The sequence below is a fragment of the Cololabis saira genome, chromosome 11, assembly GCF_033807715.1.
Source record: "Cololabis saira isolate AMF1-May2022 chromosome 11, fColSai1.1, whole genome shotgun sequence".
NCBI classification, from domain to species: domain Eukaryota; kingdom Metazoa; phylum Chordata; class Actinopteri; order Beloniformes; family Belonidae; genus Cololabis; species Cololabis saira.
This window is the reverse complement of record NC_084597.1, coordinates 38288289-38302621: the sequence shown is the minus strand read 5'-3', so window position 1 is coordinate 38302621 and position 14333 is coordinate 38288289. Positions and strand designations below refer to the sequence as shown.

The 14333-nt window shown below is 43.1% G+C and overlaps 1 protein-coding gene across 9 annotated transcripts in view; it reads right to left on the bottom strand.

Moving 5' to 3' along the window:
* The window catches only part of grin1a (glutamate receptor, ionotropic, N-methyl D-aspartate 1a), a 109664-nt gene extending 97112 nt beyond the window's left edge, over positions 1 to 12552 (bottom strand). For 8 of the 9 annotated variants that reach the window (XM_061734458.1, XM_061734460.1, XM_061734464.1 and 5 more), the window contains exons 1-3: positions 11838 to 12552; positions 8572 to 8706; positions 4321 to 4497 (exon numbers count right to left, since the gene is read on the bottom strand). In XM_061734458.1, coding sequence (XP_061590442.1) covers positions 4321 to 4497; positions 8572 to 8706; positions 11838 to 12086 — 561 coding nt within the window. In that variant the 5' untranslated portion in view covers positions 12087 to 12552. The remainder of the gene's footprint in view (positions 1 to 4320; positions 4498 to 8571; positions 8707 to 11837) is intronic. The other variant, XM_061734466.1, reaches the window with a different exon arrangement.
* Positions 12553 to 14333: the final 1781 nt, after the last annotated feature.

Genomic DNA, 14333 nt, shown 5'->3' with positions numbered 1-14333 from the left:
GAAAATGAATCTCAATAAGAGGGTTAATGAATGTGCCCGGACTTTAAATGATGGAAAACTTATTGCAAGACTCAGCTGTGGAGATGTTGTTGCACAGGAGCTCCAATACCATGCTGCATGCTTGGTAGACTTGTACACTAGAGAGAGGTCCTACCTCAGAGCCACCAAGAGACTGGAAAAGGAACATGCATAGAGGGTGATCACCCACAGGCATTCTCAGAGCTAGTCACATATCTAGTGGAGACCACCAAATCTGGTGACGGTCCTTCAGTCTTCCGACTTACGGACATAGTTCACCTGTATGCCCAGCGCCTGAAACAGCTGGGTGTTGATGCACCTCCTGTCAACTCCACAAGACTGAAGGCAAAACTGCTGTAAGAAATACCTGAGTTGGAGGCTCACAAGCAGGGAAGGGATGTTCTTTTGGCATTCCAGAAAGAAGTAGGCTTTGTCTTGTCAGAAACCTCTGACTATTATAGTGAAGCTATTATTCTTAGCAAAGCAGCTAACATTTTGCGAAGACATATGTTGGACCACAAGTCCACATTTGATGGAACCTTCTATGCGAGTTGCATTGAGGAGGCCATTCCACACAGTCTTCTTGAGTTTGTGGCCATGCTTGAACACGGAGCACACATCAAATCTCAGCTGAGGGTTGGGGCATCAAAGACCGATCAAGCAATTGGTCAGCTGCTTCAGTACAACTGCTACACACAGTACAAAAAAGGAAGTGCAACTCACAGACACTCCAAAAACAGAGATACCCCATTCCCTGTTTACATGGGGATGTCCATCTATGCAAAGACCAGAAACCAGAAAGTTAGTGGACATGCTTAATGAGCATGGCATAAGCATTCCATACAACAGGGTTCTAGAGATATCTGCACAGCCGGGAAATGCAACAGTCAGTAAGTACATGGAAGACGGGGTGGTCTGTCCAGCATTTCTGCGAAAAGGGCTGTTCACAACATCAGCCATGGACAACATAGACCACAACCTCTCTGCAACGACAGCGACCATTTCTTTCCATGGAACCAGCATCTCTGTTTTTCAGCACCCAACTAAAGAAGACAAAGGTGAAGATCGTGGAAAGCTGAAGTTCAGAGAAGAGATAGTGAAGAGAGTTCCAGAACTTCCAGACACCTTCACCAATGTCCGGCCGGCCTTCTTCACCAAGAAGAAACCCTCTCCTCCCCAGAGTGGTGTGACACCCCCATACACCAGTCTGCTGAGGCCACATCTGGCAATGGAGTACGAGTGGCTGGAGAAAGTAATTTTAACAGATGGGCCGGTGGATGTAACTTGGTCAGCCCACCATGCTTAACAATAACAAAAAACCTATATTTTGGCAGAATATTAGGATTCTGGGATTGATATATGGTACAAGTAAGTCCATGGGTCCAAAGTTAGATTCTACATAGTGAAAAGGTTATGATTTGACACCAAGATCATTCCAATAGGACAAATCTATGGGATTTTATTGCAAAATGCAATATTACTGTATATTCGATGGCGGCCATCTTGAAAAAAGGCCGCCATCTTTTTTTTTTTTTTGGCACAATGGTTTTATCAAAAGAGCAACCCCTAAGGAGTATGTGTGCCAATTTTGGTGCTTGTAGCCGCAACTGAACGATTATTCCTGTTATTTCTCTAACTATGAAGCACAGTAAAGCACACTCTGTTTTCATTGCAAATAAATCCCCTTATTTTATCTGAGCTATTGGAGATGTTTGCTTTTACTCAAATAAGTGGGTTATCATAAAATAATAGAATCAGCCCGGTATTTTTGTATATTTTCTCACTAGTGGACTACCTCACAAAGACTAAACTAAACACAGTCCATCTCGTACAACTTCTCTGACATGGCTGTTTCTCTCAAAGCCCGGCCCATCTCTTCCTTATGCAGCATAAAAAAAGTGGAAAAAATGTACAACTTCCTTTAGTTTTAAAGGAGCATGAGGCTCCTTTTAAGAAATGAGACTCTCTAGCACCACCCTTCACCACGACGGCCGTTGGGGGTACTGCAGCCAACAGTGAAGCCGGCACGGGAGAACTGGGAGAACGCACATGCAGCGTCATTTGACGTCACATCCGCAGCCCAGCGCGGGAAATTCGGACCCCGAATTGCAGCACATTTTGCAGCACACAGCCTGTTCAAGGCAACGGAGAGATACACTAGAGGGCTCATTCTTTTTGGTTTGGAACGCTTCATCTGACATTATTACTAGAAAACTTAAAATGTATACAAATTCTTTTCATAAATCCTGCCTCAATCCTGCCTCAAGCTCCTTAAAGGCTTTATTATTCAATTAAAAAGAATGAATAAATAATGAAAATAATAAATCCTCTGGTATCACCAGGTATCATCCTGCTGTTAGTTGTTGAACCAACAGCATCATAAACTTAAAATGATTGTTTTCCGTGTGATAGCATCGATTGTGGTGGAAGAAAATTGACCTAATTTTGTGACAGTGTTGCAGCAGTTCATTGCTGTTTGCAGGGTATAACAGTCTTTCCTCCCTCAAGTGACTGTATTGCTTTGTTTTTATAAAGAAACCTGACTGAAACAGCGAGGAAGTGAATCACGTTGGGGGTGGTTTCAGTGCATATCACAGCGTGATGTACGTTACATCCATAAATAGGACAATATATAGAATGTAGGAGGAAATGGACAGAAAGTAGAGTGGGATGTGTTGTTGATGAACATGTCATCTGATGCGAGCGCATGGATCTCTGAGTTTTAATAGCTTATTGACAGCAGTAAAGCCCTGTGGCACGGCGGGATAACATACAGTATCCAGGCTTTAAATACACAGTTACTAGTAGAATTTATTTTCATTTGGTTTCTGTATTTTCACAGCATTTGCTAACAGTGAAAAAGTAGAGTCCAGGCAAGGATACGTGTTATGTTTTTTCAGGTCTTCTGGGTAATTATCCTTGCATGAACATGGAAATATTCTCAAATAAGTTCTTCTCAGCCCTTACATCCTCCACCAAATGAAATGCTCAAGCTAGCACTGCCGTCACCTCTAAATATATTCATAATTAGATCCTCACAGCAGAGAGAGCTGCCAGCATCTTCTCCCAGTGTTATGGGATTGAATGAGTTGCACAGATGGGTTCATTTTGACATCCAAGCTTATCAAAGCATAAAAGGAGCCAATGGGATGCTCATTAAAGGCTTTTAGTATAAAAACTTTTCTTACATAAAAGGCGACGTGAGTCACACTTAAATGTTTGACCGTCGCAGTTTATAGCACAGATAGTTGCATCTAGTGTTGATTTTCTGAAAGGCTGAAGTGTTTTCATGTTGGTGGCTCATCCTTATCACAGTTGCTTCATTTGAGCTGTTTTTCCTTTAGCTGCAGCTCCTTTCAGCAAATAGTCTGGGGCGTATGCCATAGTCATCATCTCTTCAGCCTCTGATTTAATTAAATCTCTGAATAAGGACTCATTTCGCTCGACCACCCAATTACAGCAAAGAAGAAGCCCGGAGAGGGAGAAGGATCTCATGGTAAGAAAAGTCCTGTCCCAGTGTGATTTCATCTTCTTAAATAGATGACCATTTTTGTTTTATGTGTGCGCGTGTGTGCGCGTGTCTGCGCGTGTGTGCGCGTGTGTGCGCGTGTGTGCCCGTGTGTGCACGTGTGTGCGCGTGTGTGCGCGCGTGTGTGTGTCTGTGTGTTTTCACTCCCTTTAACTCTCCATGTCCTTTCTTGAAGTGCACACATCATCACAGTCTCAAGTGTGCTTTGGCTCAAAGTTCAGCATTTCACTGACCCACATACACAGCTCAGAGCCGCACTTAAAATGGATGCATCAGTGCAATCTAAAAATGTAACAAATATGTCCTATATCTTGTGGACATGATGTTGCAGGCTGAAACAAAAACAAGCCCTCCATGCAGGCCAAGACACGCCTGACTTCTGCCCCAAATAAAACACCTTGACACCTCAGTCTGTGATGGTTTGCAAAGCCCCATGTTGAAGTCCACTATTTGGCTCCCAGTGTGGATAGACACAGGATAATTTGGACTATGGCGAAAAGCAACGTGAAGATGAGCAACTAAACATACAAACTTTTGTCAGATTAGACCACATTAGACGCTGTTGATGTCTCTGGGAATGTTAGCCAATGTTTACACAATGGTGAGAAAGAGATGGGTCCAGACAACAGAAAGGGAAACAGTTACATACATGGAAGACTTTTGAGGTTAAGAAGCCTCACAAACTCACACGCTCATGTGCACGCGCTCGGGGGTGAAGGGGGAGGAGAAGGAAGGAAAAGGGGAAGGGGTGTCTGGAGGCCAGAGCATCTCACCTTCGTTTCCCTCTCCTCCAAGAGGGTCTCGAGCCTCTTTTGAGCAGCCCGCCCCTCGTGATCATCGCTCACGATCAGGATGATGTGGTTCCAGTTGAACTCGCGCATCAGGTCGAACCACACGTGGGCCTGGTGGGAGTATGGCGGCACCGTCCGCAGGAAGGACAAGTGGATACTCTGAGGGGTGTCAAGAACCAAAGAAAGCCATTAACTCCTTGAAGTTGCCAGTTTTTGATGGATGGACTCACTGATGACATCGGGAGCACTATCTAACAGTGTGACCATAAACATGAGAACCTGTTATGGCTATTTTTTTATGAACTGGCCAATAGACCTTAAGGAGGAACTACACCTTTGAATTCTAATTGAGAGTTGCAGCTTCAAAACGATCTGGCCTTACAATTGGGGTTGTTCAACTTATCTCAATTTATCTCCATTAATTTTTTTGATTTTTTTTTTTGGCAAGTGTACACAATTTCCCCTGTTCATGTCATACAGTTTTCTGAAAGCTGTTTCTTGGGTTCAGTAAATGCAGCATGATGTTGGGTGGAGATAAAGATGGGTAGCTAAGCTGGAACATTGAACTCTGATCTGTTCCTTGGATGTGTAAGTATCATGAAAGTATGAACAGCTCAATAAATGACATACAGTGGGGCAAAAAAAGTATTTAGTCAGCCACCAATTGTGGAAGTTCTCTCACTTAAAAATATGAGAGACCTGTAATTTTCACAATAGGTTCACTTCAACTATGAAAGACAGAATGGGGGGAAAGAATCCAGGAAATCTCATTGTAGGATTTTGTACTGAATTCATTGATAAATTCTCACTCACTCATCTTCTTCCGCTTATCCGTTCCCGGGTCGCGGGGGCAGCAGTCTCAACAGTGATGCCCAGACTTCCTTCACCCCAGACACTTCCTCCAGCTCTTCCGGGGGGAGTCCGAGGCGTTCCCAGGCCAGCCGAGAGACATAGTCTCTCCAGCGTGTCCTGGGTCTTCCCCGGGGTCTCCTCCCGGTGGGACATGCCTGGAACACCTCCCTAGGGAGGAGGGACATACCTGGAACTCCTCCCTAGGGAGGAGGGACATGCCTGGAACACCTCCCTAGGGAGGCGTCCAGGAGGCATCCGGTACAGATGCCCAAGCCACCTCAGCTGACTCCTCTCAATGTGAAGGAGCAGCGGCTCGACTCCGAGCTCCTCCCGGGTGACCGAACTCCTCACCCTATCTCTAAGGGAGCGTCCAGCCACCCTGGGGAGGAAACTCATCTCGGCCGCTTGTATCCGCGATCTTGTCCTTTCGGTCACTACCCAAAGTTCATGAACATAGGTGAGGGTAGGGGCGTAGATTGACCGGTAAATCGAGAGCTTCGCCTTTCGACTCAGCTCCCTCTTCACCACGACGGTCCAGTACATCGACCGCATAACTGCGGACGATGCACCGATCCGTCTGTCAATCTCACGCTCCATTGTTCCCTCACTCGTGAACAAGATCCCGAGATACTTGAACTCCTCCACCTGAGGCAGGACTTTTCCACCCACCCGGAGAAGGCACGCCACCCTTTCCCGGTGGAGAACCATGGCCTCGGTTTTGGAGGTGCTGATTCTCATCCCTGCCACGTCGCACTCGGCCTCAAACCGCCCCAGCAAATGCTGAAGGTCCCGGTCCGATGAAGCCAACAGGACAACATCATCTGCAAAAAGCAGAGATGAAATCCTGAGGTTCCCAAACCAGATCCCCTCCGGCCCCTGGCTAAGCCTAGAAATCCTGTCCATAAAAATTATGAACAGGACCGGTGACAAAGGGCAGCCCAATTTACCAACTCATTGGTAAATTCCTCTGTAAAATAAGTATTTGGTCACCTACAACAAAACAAGCAAGATTTCTGGCTTTCACAGACCTGTAACTTCTTCTTTAAGAGGCTCCTCTGTCCACCACTCATTACCTGTAATAATGGCACCTGTTTTAACTGGTTATCAGTATAAAAGACACCTGTCCACAACCTCAAACAGTCACACTCCAAACTCCACTATGGCCAAGACCAAAGAGCTGGCAAAGGACATGAGAAACTAAATTGTAGACCTGCACCAGACTGGGAAGACTGAATCTGCAATAAGTAACAGCTTGGTGTGAAGAAATCAACTGTGGGAGCAATTATTAGAAAATGGAAGACATAAAAGACCACTGATAATCTCCCTCCGTCTGGGGCTCCACGCAAGATCTCACACTGTGGGTTAAAAATGATCACAAGAACGGTGAGTAAAGATCCCAGAACCACACGGGGACATAGTGAATGACCTGCAGAGAGCTGGGACCAAAGTAACAAAGGAACCATCAGTAACACACTACGCTGCCAGGGACTCAGATCCTGCAGAGCCAGACGTTCCCCCTGCTGAAGCCAGTACATGTCCAGGCCTGTCTGAAGTTTGCTAGAGAGCATTTTGATGATGCAGAAGAGGATTGGAAGAATGTTATATGGTCAGATGAAACCAAAATAGAACTTTTTGGTGGAAACACAACTTGTATTGTTTGGAGGAGAAAGAAAGCTGAGTTGCATCCAAAGAACACCAAACCTACTGTGAAGCACGGGGGTGGAAACATCATGATTTGGGGATGTTTTTCTGGAAAGGAACCAGGACGACTGAGCATTGAAGATGAAACGTGGCTGGGTCTTTCAGCAGGACAATGATCCCAAACACACCGCCCGGGCAACCAAGGAGTGGCTTTGTAAGAAACATTTCAAGGTCCTGGAGTGACCTAACCAGTCTCCAGATCTCAACCCCATAGAAAATCTTTGGAGGGAGTTGAAAGTCCGTGTTGCCCAACGACAGCCCCAAAACATCACTGCTCTAGAGGAGATCTGCATGGAGGAATGGGCCAAATTACCAGCAACAGTGTGTGGAAACCTTGTGAAGACTTACAGAAAACATTTGACCTCTGTCATTGCCAACAAAGGGTATATAACAAGGTATTGAGATTAACTTTTGTTATTGACCAAATACTTATTTTCCACTATAATTTGCAAATACATTCTTTAAAAATCAGACAATGTGATTTTTTGGATTTATTTTTCATTCTGTCTCTCATAGTTGAGATATACCTGTGATAAAAAATTACAGGCCTCTCTCATCTTTTTAGGTGGGAGAACTTGCACAATTGGTGTCCCCTTTAAAATAAATGTGTGTGAAAGTGGGGGAAAATAATTGAATACATTACTTTAAATATCATAGACCGCATAAAGAGAACTGTGATCTCCTGAAGAGTGGCTCTCAGTACAGTTGTGATGAATATGAATTCCACTTTTGGAAACCACAACCACCTTCTGTTCCAGTCTGTAAGTATGTCATTTTCTGTTGTAAATTTGGACATTTTAACATGGGGACGTAATGGAAATGCCTGTCTTTAATGGCCATGAACTGGACTTTCTGTGCATTTGGGTCGACCTTAGTTAAAAAAAAACAATAACAAAAAAACAGGATGTTTCCCCTTGGTAAATATTAAAATTTAGCAAACATCCACAACATTCTAGTAAATTTCAAGTAGTTGTTGCAGAAACTTTGTTTGTAAATCGATTTCCTGACAAATGTTTCTACTCAGTCAAATACTCTTTAGTTATCATGATGTCTATATTTGGTTTAGCTCCTTTACAATCACCTTCTGGTTTTGTATAACTATTTTAAGGTGCTTAACTGTAATTCTCAATATTGAATTCAATTCAAAACATTTTATAGAATTTTGATGAGAGTTGATTTTTCATGCAACATTTTATTTCTTCTTCTTCTTCTTTTTTTTTTTTTAACAAAATCTAAAAACTATGAGCCAAGGCTATAGAGTAACTGAAGGCTAACTCAGAGCCATGCTCATCCTTTGGTCTATGCTCAGACCATCCAGGCTTTCTTAAAGCTTTAATGCTTCTGATTTCTCTCAATATCCTAGATTATGAACTGCAATACTTTCATAACTCAAGTTAAAGTGTATTTACTGTAGGTTATTGGTATTTGGTTGTTTTTAAGATTCAATTTCTACGGCTTGTGCTTCATAACATTTTAAGTCAGTAATTATTAATGACAGTCTTTCCGGTTTCAGCTGGAAATCCATTTAATTACAGTTGCCCTAATAGACATTGATAGGACATTTAATCGAGAGAGCTTTTGAAGACACCTCAGGGGGGATCCTCACTCCCTCACTCTGTGCTTAGTCTTTTCATCTTTGCCTCTCTTTTTCTGATTACATCTCTCTCATCTGTCACTCACCTTGTCTGAGTAGATGGACATGCGGGTGGTGAGCCCCACCACAGGGATGCGGTAGAAGCCTGCAGTGTAGGAGACAGGCGTCGGAGTGAGGTGGTCATTGGACTGAGGAGGGTGACTCACCAGGATAGCATAGACCTGCAGAGATGCAGGGGAAGAACACTCTGTCATTCTGGCAGTCGCAGGACAAAATGGTAACACCTCTTCCTTTCTGTGTGTCTTCCAACTGAAAGACATTTTATATTCTGTCTATGGCTAAGACTTGTCTTCACCTATTCAACCTGGTAAAATGCAGTTACAAACTACAAACCATACAAACAGTGTCAGCATGCCACAAAGGAATGCAGATGTTTCTCAAAAATAATGCTGCACTAATTAGCACGTGTGGTAACCTTAATAACTTAAAGGAGCTGTATGTAAGAGCAATAATAAAATGAATCATAAAATGACCCTGATATGTCAACAGACATTTAAAAAACATGTTCATTTCAAATACTTATGTCACTGACAACAGCACTCAAGCCAGGATATTCCAGTTTAAAAAGAGGAGTTGCAGCCCTCAACTGATGTTTATGTTGTCATTTTTTGTTTTGGCCTGAAGCTCCACCCTCCACCTATCTCCCAATCACCAAGTCAGTATTGTTTCTGAAGCTCCACCCTCCACCTATCTCCCAATCACCAAGTCAGTATTGTTTCTGAAGCTCCACCCTCCACCTATCTCCCAATCACCAAGTCAGTATTGTTTCTGAAGCTCCACCCTCCACCTATCTCCCAATCACAAAGGCAGTACCAGTTTTGGACATTTCTTACAGACTTTAACAGTAACAACAGTTACACACTATAGTGCAAAATAACAAACCAGTGGAAGTCCATGGTGGCCAGAATAGGTCAGCGAAACAAGTTTCAAGTCCTCATGACAAAGTGGCAAAGAGGCAACCCACACTTTGGTGATTACATTTTTCTAGAGCGAGGACTGCTATCTATCTATCTATCTATCTATCTATCTATCTATCTATCTATCTATCTATCTATCTATCTATCTATCTATCTATCTATCTATCTATCTATCTATCTATCTATCTATCTATCTATCTATCTATCTATCTATCTATCTATCTATCTATCTATCTATCTATCTATCTATCTATCTATCTATCTATCTGTCCATCTATCCAGTCTTTGAAAAAATCTTCACATTTTAACCGGTTTTGAATGTCTTCTTGCCAATGACCAGTGTATTTGGTTGTTAATGTGTTTTTTCTTTTTCTTTTTAAGATAAAATGTAACTGGATTTACATGGAGCATCAAAATGCAATGCAGATGCAGGAGTTCTCTGAAAGTATTCACCTTTTAGTTTACAATACAAGTCACCCACAATTTATAGCCTCTCAGAATCTGGGACGTTATAAGCCTCGTCAGTATGTGGGGCACGTAGCAGCTGCACAGATTATCCAGTCACTAATTCATCCTTGGCTGAAACATCTGTTTTTCACCTCAAGAGGAATTAAACTTAAATGAAGTCATCTCTCCTTAAGTGCAACTTCTGCTTGACAATATTGTATAACTGGTTAAAAATAACATTTTTGAACTGTTGATGTCTGCATAAATGATCATGACAAACTGCTCCATAACGAAGATGCAGAGGAGTGAACAAATGCACTTTGCTCTGCTTTACGGTGGTGAGCACGCAGGCTGCAATTCATTCATGGCTGTTCGGGTTTTGCACCAAAGCAGACCAACTGCTCCGATAAAAAATGAACATCTCTGAGTCCAGTGTTGAGAAATGCCTCGTAGATGAGGAGGAAGGGGGATAAAGTTGGCAGGGCCATGCAGGCATAGATTACTGGATATGAGTAGCCCATATGGTTGGGTCAAAAATGAGGTCTATCTTCCAAGGACTGCTCGCGGGCAGCTACTCTTCCATCTGCCACAGACTCTCCTTCTCAGACTGTCACCTATAAGCTAATCACATCTGATTCAACCTTCCACAGGCTTTCAGTCTAGTTTAGCTGGCATTTCAGTGTTAGAATTTTGGTGTGTGCACGCATGCTTGCATATGTGAATAAATATGTTATTGTGTATCCCAGAACACCCAATGGATGGATTGCATCTGTGATTTGGGTAGACATAAGACATGTGACTGCGACAGTATTATTCTCCAAGCCGGCATCAGTTAGTCTTTACACAAAGGAGAGGGAAAGCAGCACTGAAGAAGTGTGTGTGTGTGTGTGTGTGTGTGTGTGTGTGTGTGTGTGTGTGTGTGTGTGTGTGTGTGTGTGTGTGTGTGTGTGTGTGTGTGTGTGTGTGTGTGTGTGTGTGTGTGTGTGTGTGTGTGTGTGTGTGTGTGTGTGTAAAGCCTAATTATGTGTGGGTGAATAAGAGCAAGAGAAAGCGAGGGAGACTTCGCGCCCTGACATGATGTGACATAATGTTCCCGCTTTTTAAAACAATGCTGGGCATCACATTGTGCACCAGCTCTCAGAGGTGCACATCCATGCATTACTTATGGAAGACATTCTCTGCTCTATATTTGAAGCACATACAGTCTGAATCTTTAGGATCATTGCACAACTAAAAGACAAATTACCCCTGAAAAAATCCTCAAGAATATTTCACAAAAATAGATTTTCATGTCAAGTCACACCAAGGCCAATGTGCATAAACTGTTTTCTCAAACTGTTCGACAACCATTTCAGCTTTTTCTAGCTGTTTTCATGGTATCATGCAGCAGAAATGGTGAAAACCAAGTTGATAACTGTAAATGCCGTATCGTGCATTTTCACACCTGACCTCCTCCCTTGCACTTCATTTGATCTGCAGCCATGTGCTCTGAAATGTGAACAGATGCTGTCAAACCAAAAGCTGGGTTTTGATGTATGTATGCAGAAAGGTGGGGAGTTCATTATAAAAGATGGGATTTTCTACAAAGAGTAATGCGTAAATCTTTCTGTACTTCAAAAAATTCTTTAGATTTTAGAGGACCCACCCCCCCTGCCACACACACACACACACACACACACACACACACACACACACACACACACACACACACACACACACACACACACACACACACACACACACACACACACACACACACACACACACACACACACACACACACACCACTGAAAGAATAATGATATCTACAGTCCTCAAAACGTCAACTTTATTTGGCAGGATATATGGGTTCCAACCAGAAAGCCTTGATGTTAACAGAAAACAATCAAATATGATTAGTGCATGGAAGAGGTGTCTGCAAACTATACCTGACTGGAGATGAGGTCCTCGCAGACGGACAGAGCCATCTGGATGGCGTTGGGTTTGTGCGTTACTGAGATGGCGGTCAGCTTGAACTTGTCCCTGCCATAGACCTGGTTGGCCTGGGTCACCGCATCTTTGAACACCTGCTCGTATCTCTTTTGGCTCAGGACAGCCCCGATGTTCACGATCTTCGGCTCGCAGCCGGCCCGCGCGCAGGAGCACGAGAAGAGCACCGCCAGCAGTAACAGCCGCATGGCGTGTACCACGAAACAGCAGCACAGTGCAGCCCGGTCGCTGTTCTCCCCGGTGGCGGCTCGGCTCGGCTCGGAAAGATGAATGCAGACGCGATCCAGGTGGGCGGTATAAGCGAGGCAGGGAGCCCAGTAAAAAAAAAAAAGCGGAAAATTAAGATCTAAAAAAAAAAGCTGATTATGTGCAATGCAGAGGAATGTGCATGGTCATATTAGGGATTTCAAACTAGAACATTCAAACCGCATCGTCCAGTTTTTTTTTTCTCCCCCCTCACTGCAGAACTACCCAAACCGCCCTGCAGTTTTGACAAAGAAAATACAATTGTTAAACCATTTCTTTAGCGTTCAAGCGGATTCCTCTGCAGGATTATATGTCCCTGCGCTCTGTCCGGACGGATGTCTCCACTGCGTCGCGGCTGGCCGCTCCTGGCTGAGCGGCTGCTGTCCTTGGTGCTGACAGCTGTGTGTGCGCGCCCCGGTTCTTACTGCGCGCTCCCGCCGTATTTTCTCCACTCTCGGGGATTTTGCGCGTTGGCGTTTTGCTGCTGTTACAAAGGACGATGCTTGCGCGAAAAAGAAAATGTACTGCCTATTTGATCAAATAATGCGCTATAATAATAATCGTGTTACTAGTAATATGAAGCTCAAGAACGCGCTTTGTCAAATAAATTAATGCATATTTTATTTGCTGTGGATGGGTGGTTAGAGGCAAGGAAAGAAGGGGTTTTTTTCCCGGTCAAACTGTTTTAGATTACAACTGAGCCTCACTGACTTGATATGAAACAGGCATTTTTTTCTGCAAGGAAAGTCTGATTTTTCGTGTTATTGTCTTCATAGGATTCGACCTGCACGTGCAGCTCTTTAATCGAGCAGGACATCAGATCCCTCTTCCAGCCCCGTGTGTTTGGTGTTCAAACACAAAGTAAATGTAAAATAATATGCAAATAAAACACACCGTATGTTGAAGATCTCAATCTCCGGACTCGTTGTTAAATACACTATTGGGAACGTCCCTGCAGCTATAGGGGAGAATCAACCTCCCGGTTACCTTGGAAACTAGCTTTTCGCATGAGGCGCGCGCTCGGAGGAGCATTTTGCACCGTGGAAATATAATGGCAACCTGACAGTGGGTTTATTCATCACAGCAGGGGGAGTTTGAAATAAATGATAACAACAAAGCAGAATTGAGTGCAAAGATGGGAAGATAAAATAACATTTAGCCAGAGAGCTTCAACTTGTCAAACAGACATCACTTCACTTTTATTATGATTCGTCAAGGAGTTAAACAGGCCTCCTTGAAAGGCTGAATATTTCCCCTGAGAGGATAAAGCCTAGGCAGGGACTAGGTGATTTAATTCTAATAATTAATATGAACGTTTCCTGTAACTGAGAAGAAGTTTAGAAATCAGGGCAGTTTTTGAACGGTATTCCGAGCTCTGAATCACACAACGCTGTATTCATGTGAACTTATTAATAAATCACAAGGCTGAGGGAATTAAAATCCATCAGTGGCTGGTTTCAAAAATAAACCTTTCTGAAATAGTCTATGTGCAGGTTTTTTTTTTGTCTTTGTAACGCATAGTATTCTAAGGGGACATGTTTCAGAAAAACATACAAAGCTGCCTTTCAGGGCAAATGTCTGAGGATCCCATATCAAAATATTTGCCACAATACAAAATAATTACATTGCAGACATTAAAAAAGTAAAAAAAAAATAATAATTCTGTGCTTGAGAACATACACATGACAGTCCAAAGTTACTCAAAAGGTGCAGAGATGTACGACATATCTTCAAACAGGCACACTCCTTGGAAAAGGGAAGTGAGGATGGCTAACTCCATCCACAGATATTATGGACAGAGTTTTAAGGATATCTTTCGGTTTTTATTTGTCTCATAATATAGCTATGTGGCATTTTCACCAATGAATGTCCAACAAATTACAATACCTCAGGAAAGTGTGTTAAAACTTGAAAAGAAAATACACGTTTAATTTGTCTCCTTAGTTATGATCCCTAGTTTCTTAAAATTGTAATCAAAAAAGAAGCAGGAAAACCTTCATGGCCTATGCATTTGGTTTGACTCATCACCTGACTGTCATACAGATCTTATGCTAATCTAGGCGACCCACATCCATCCACATCAGTAAGTGACTGGTCTGCCTTTTCCATGAGACACTGCAGTATTCCTCATGTAATTCAGCTGCTTTTAAAGATATCCATTGTGTTAAGATAAGTGAAATTAGTTAATG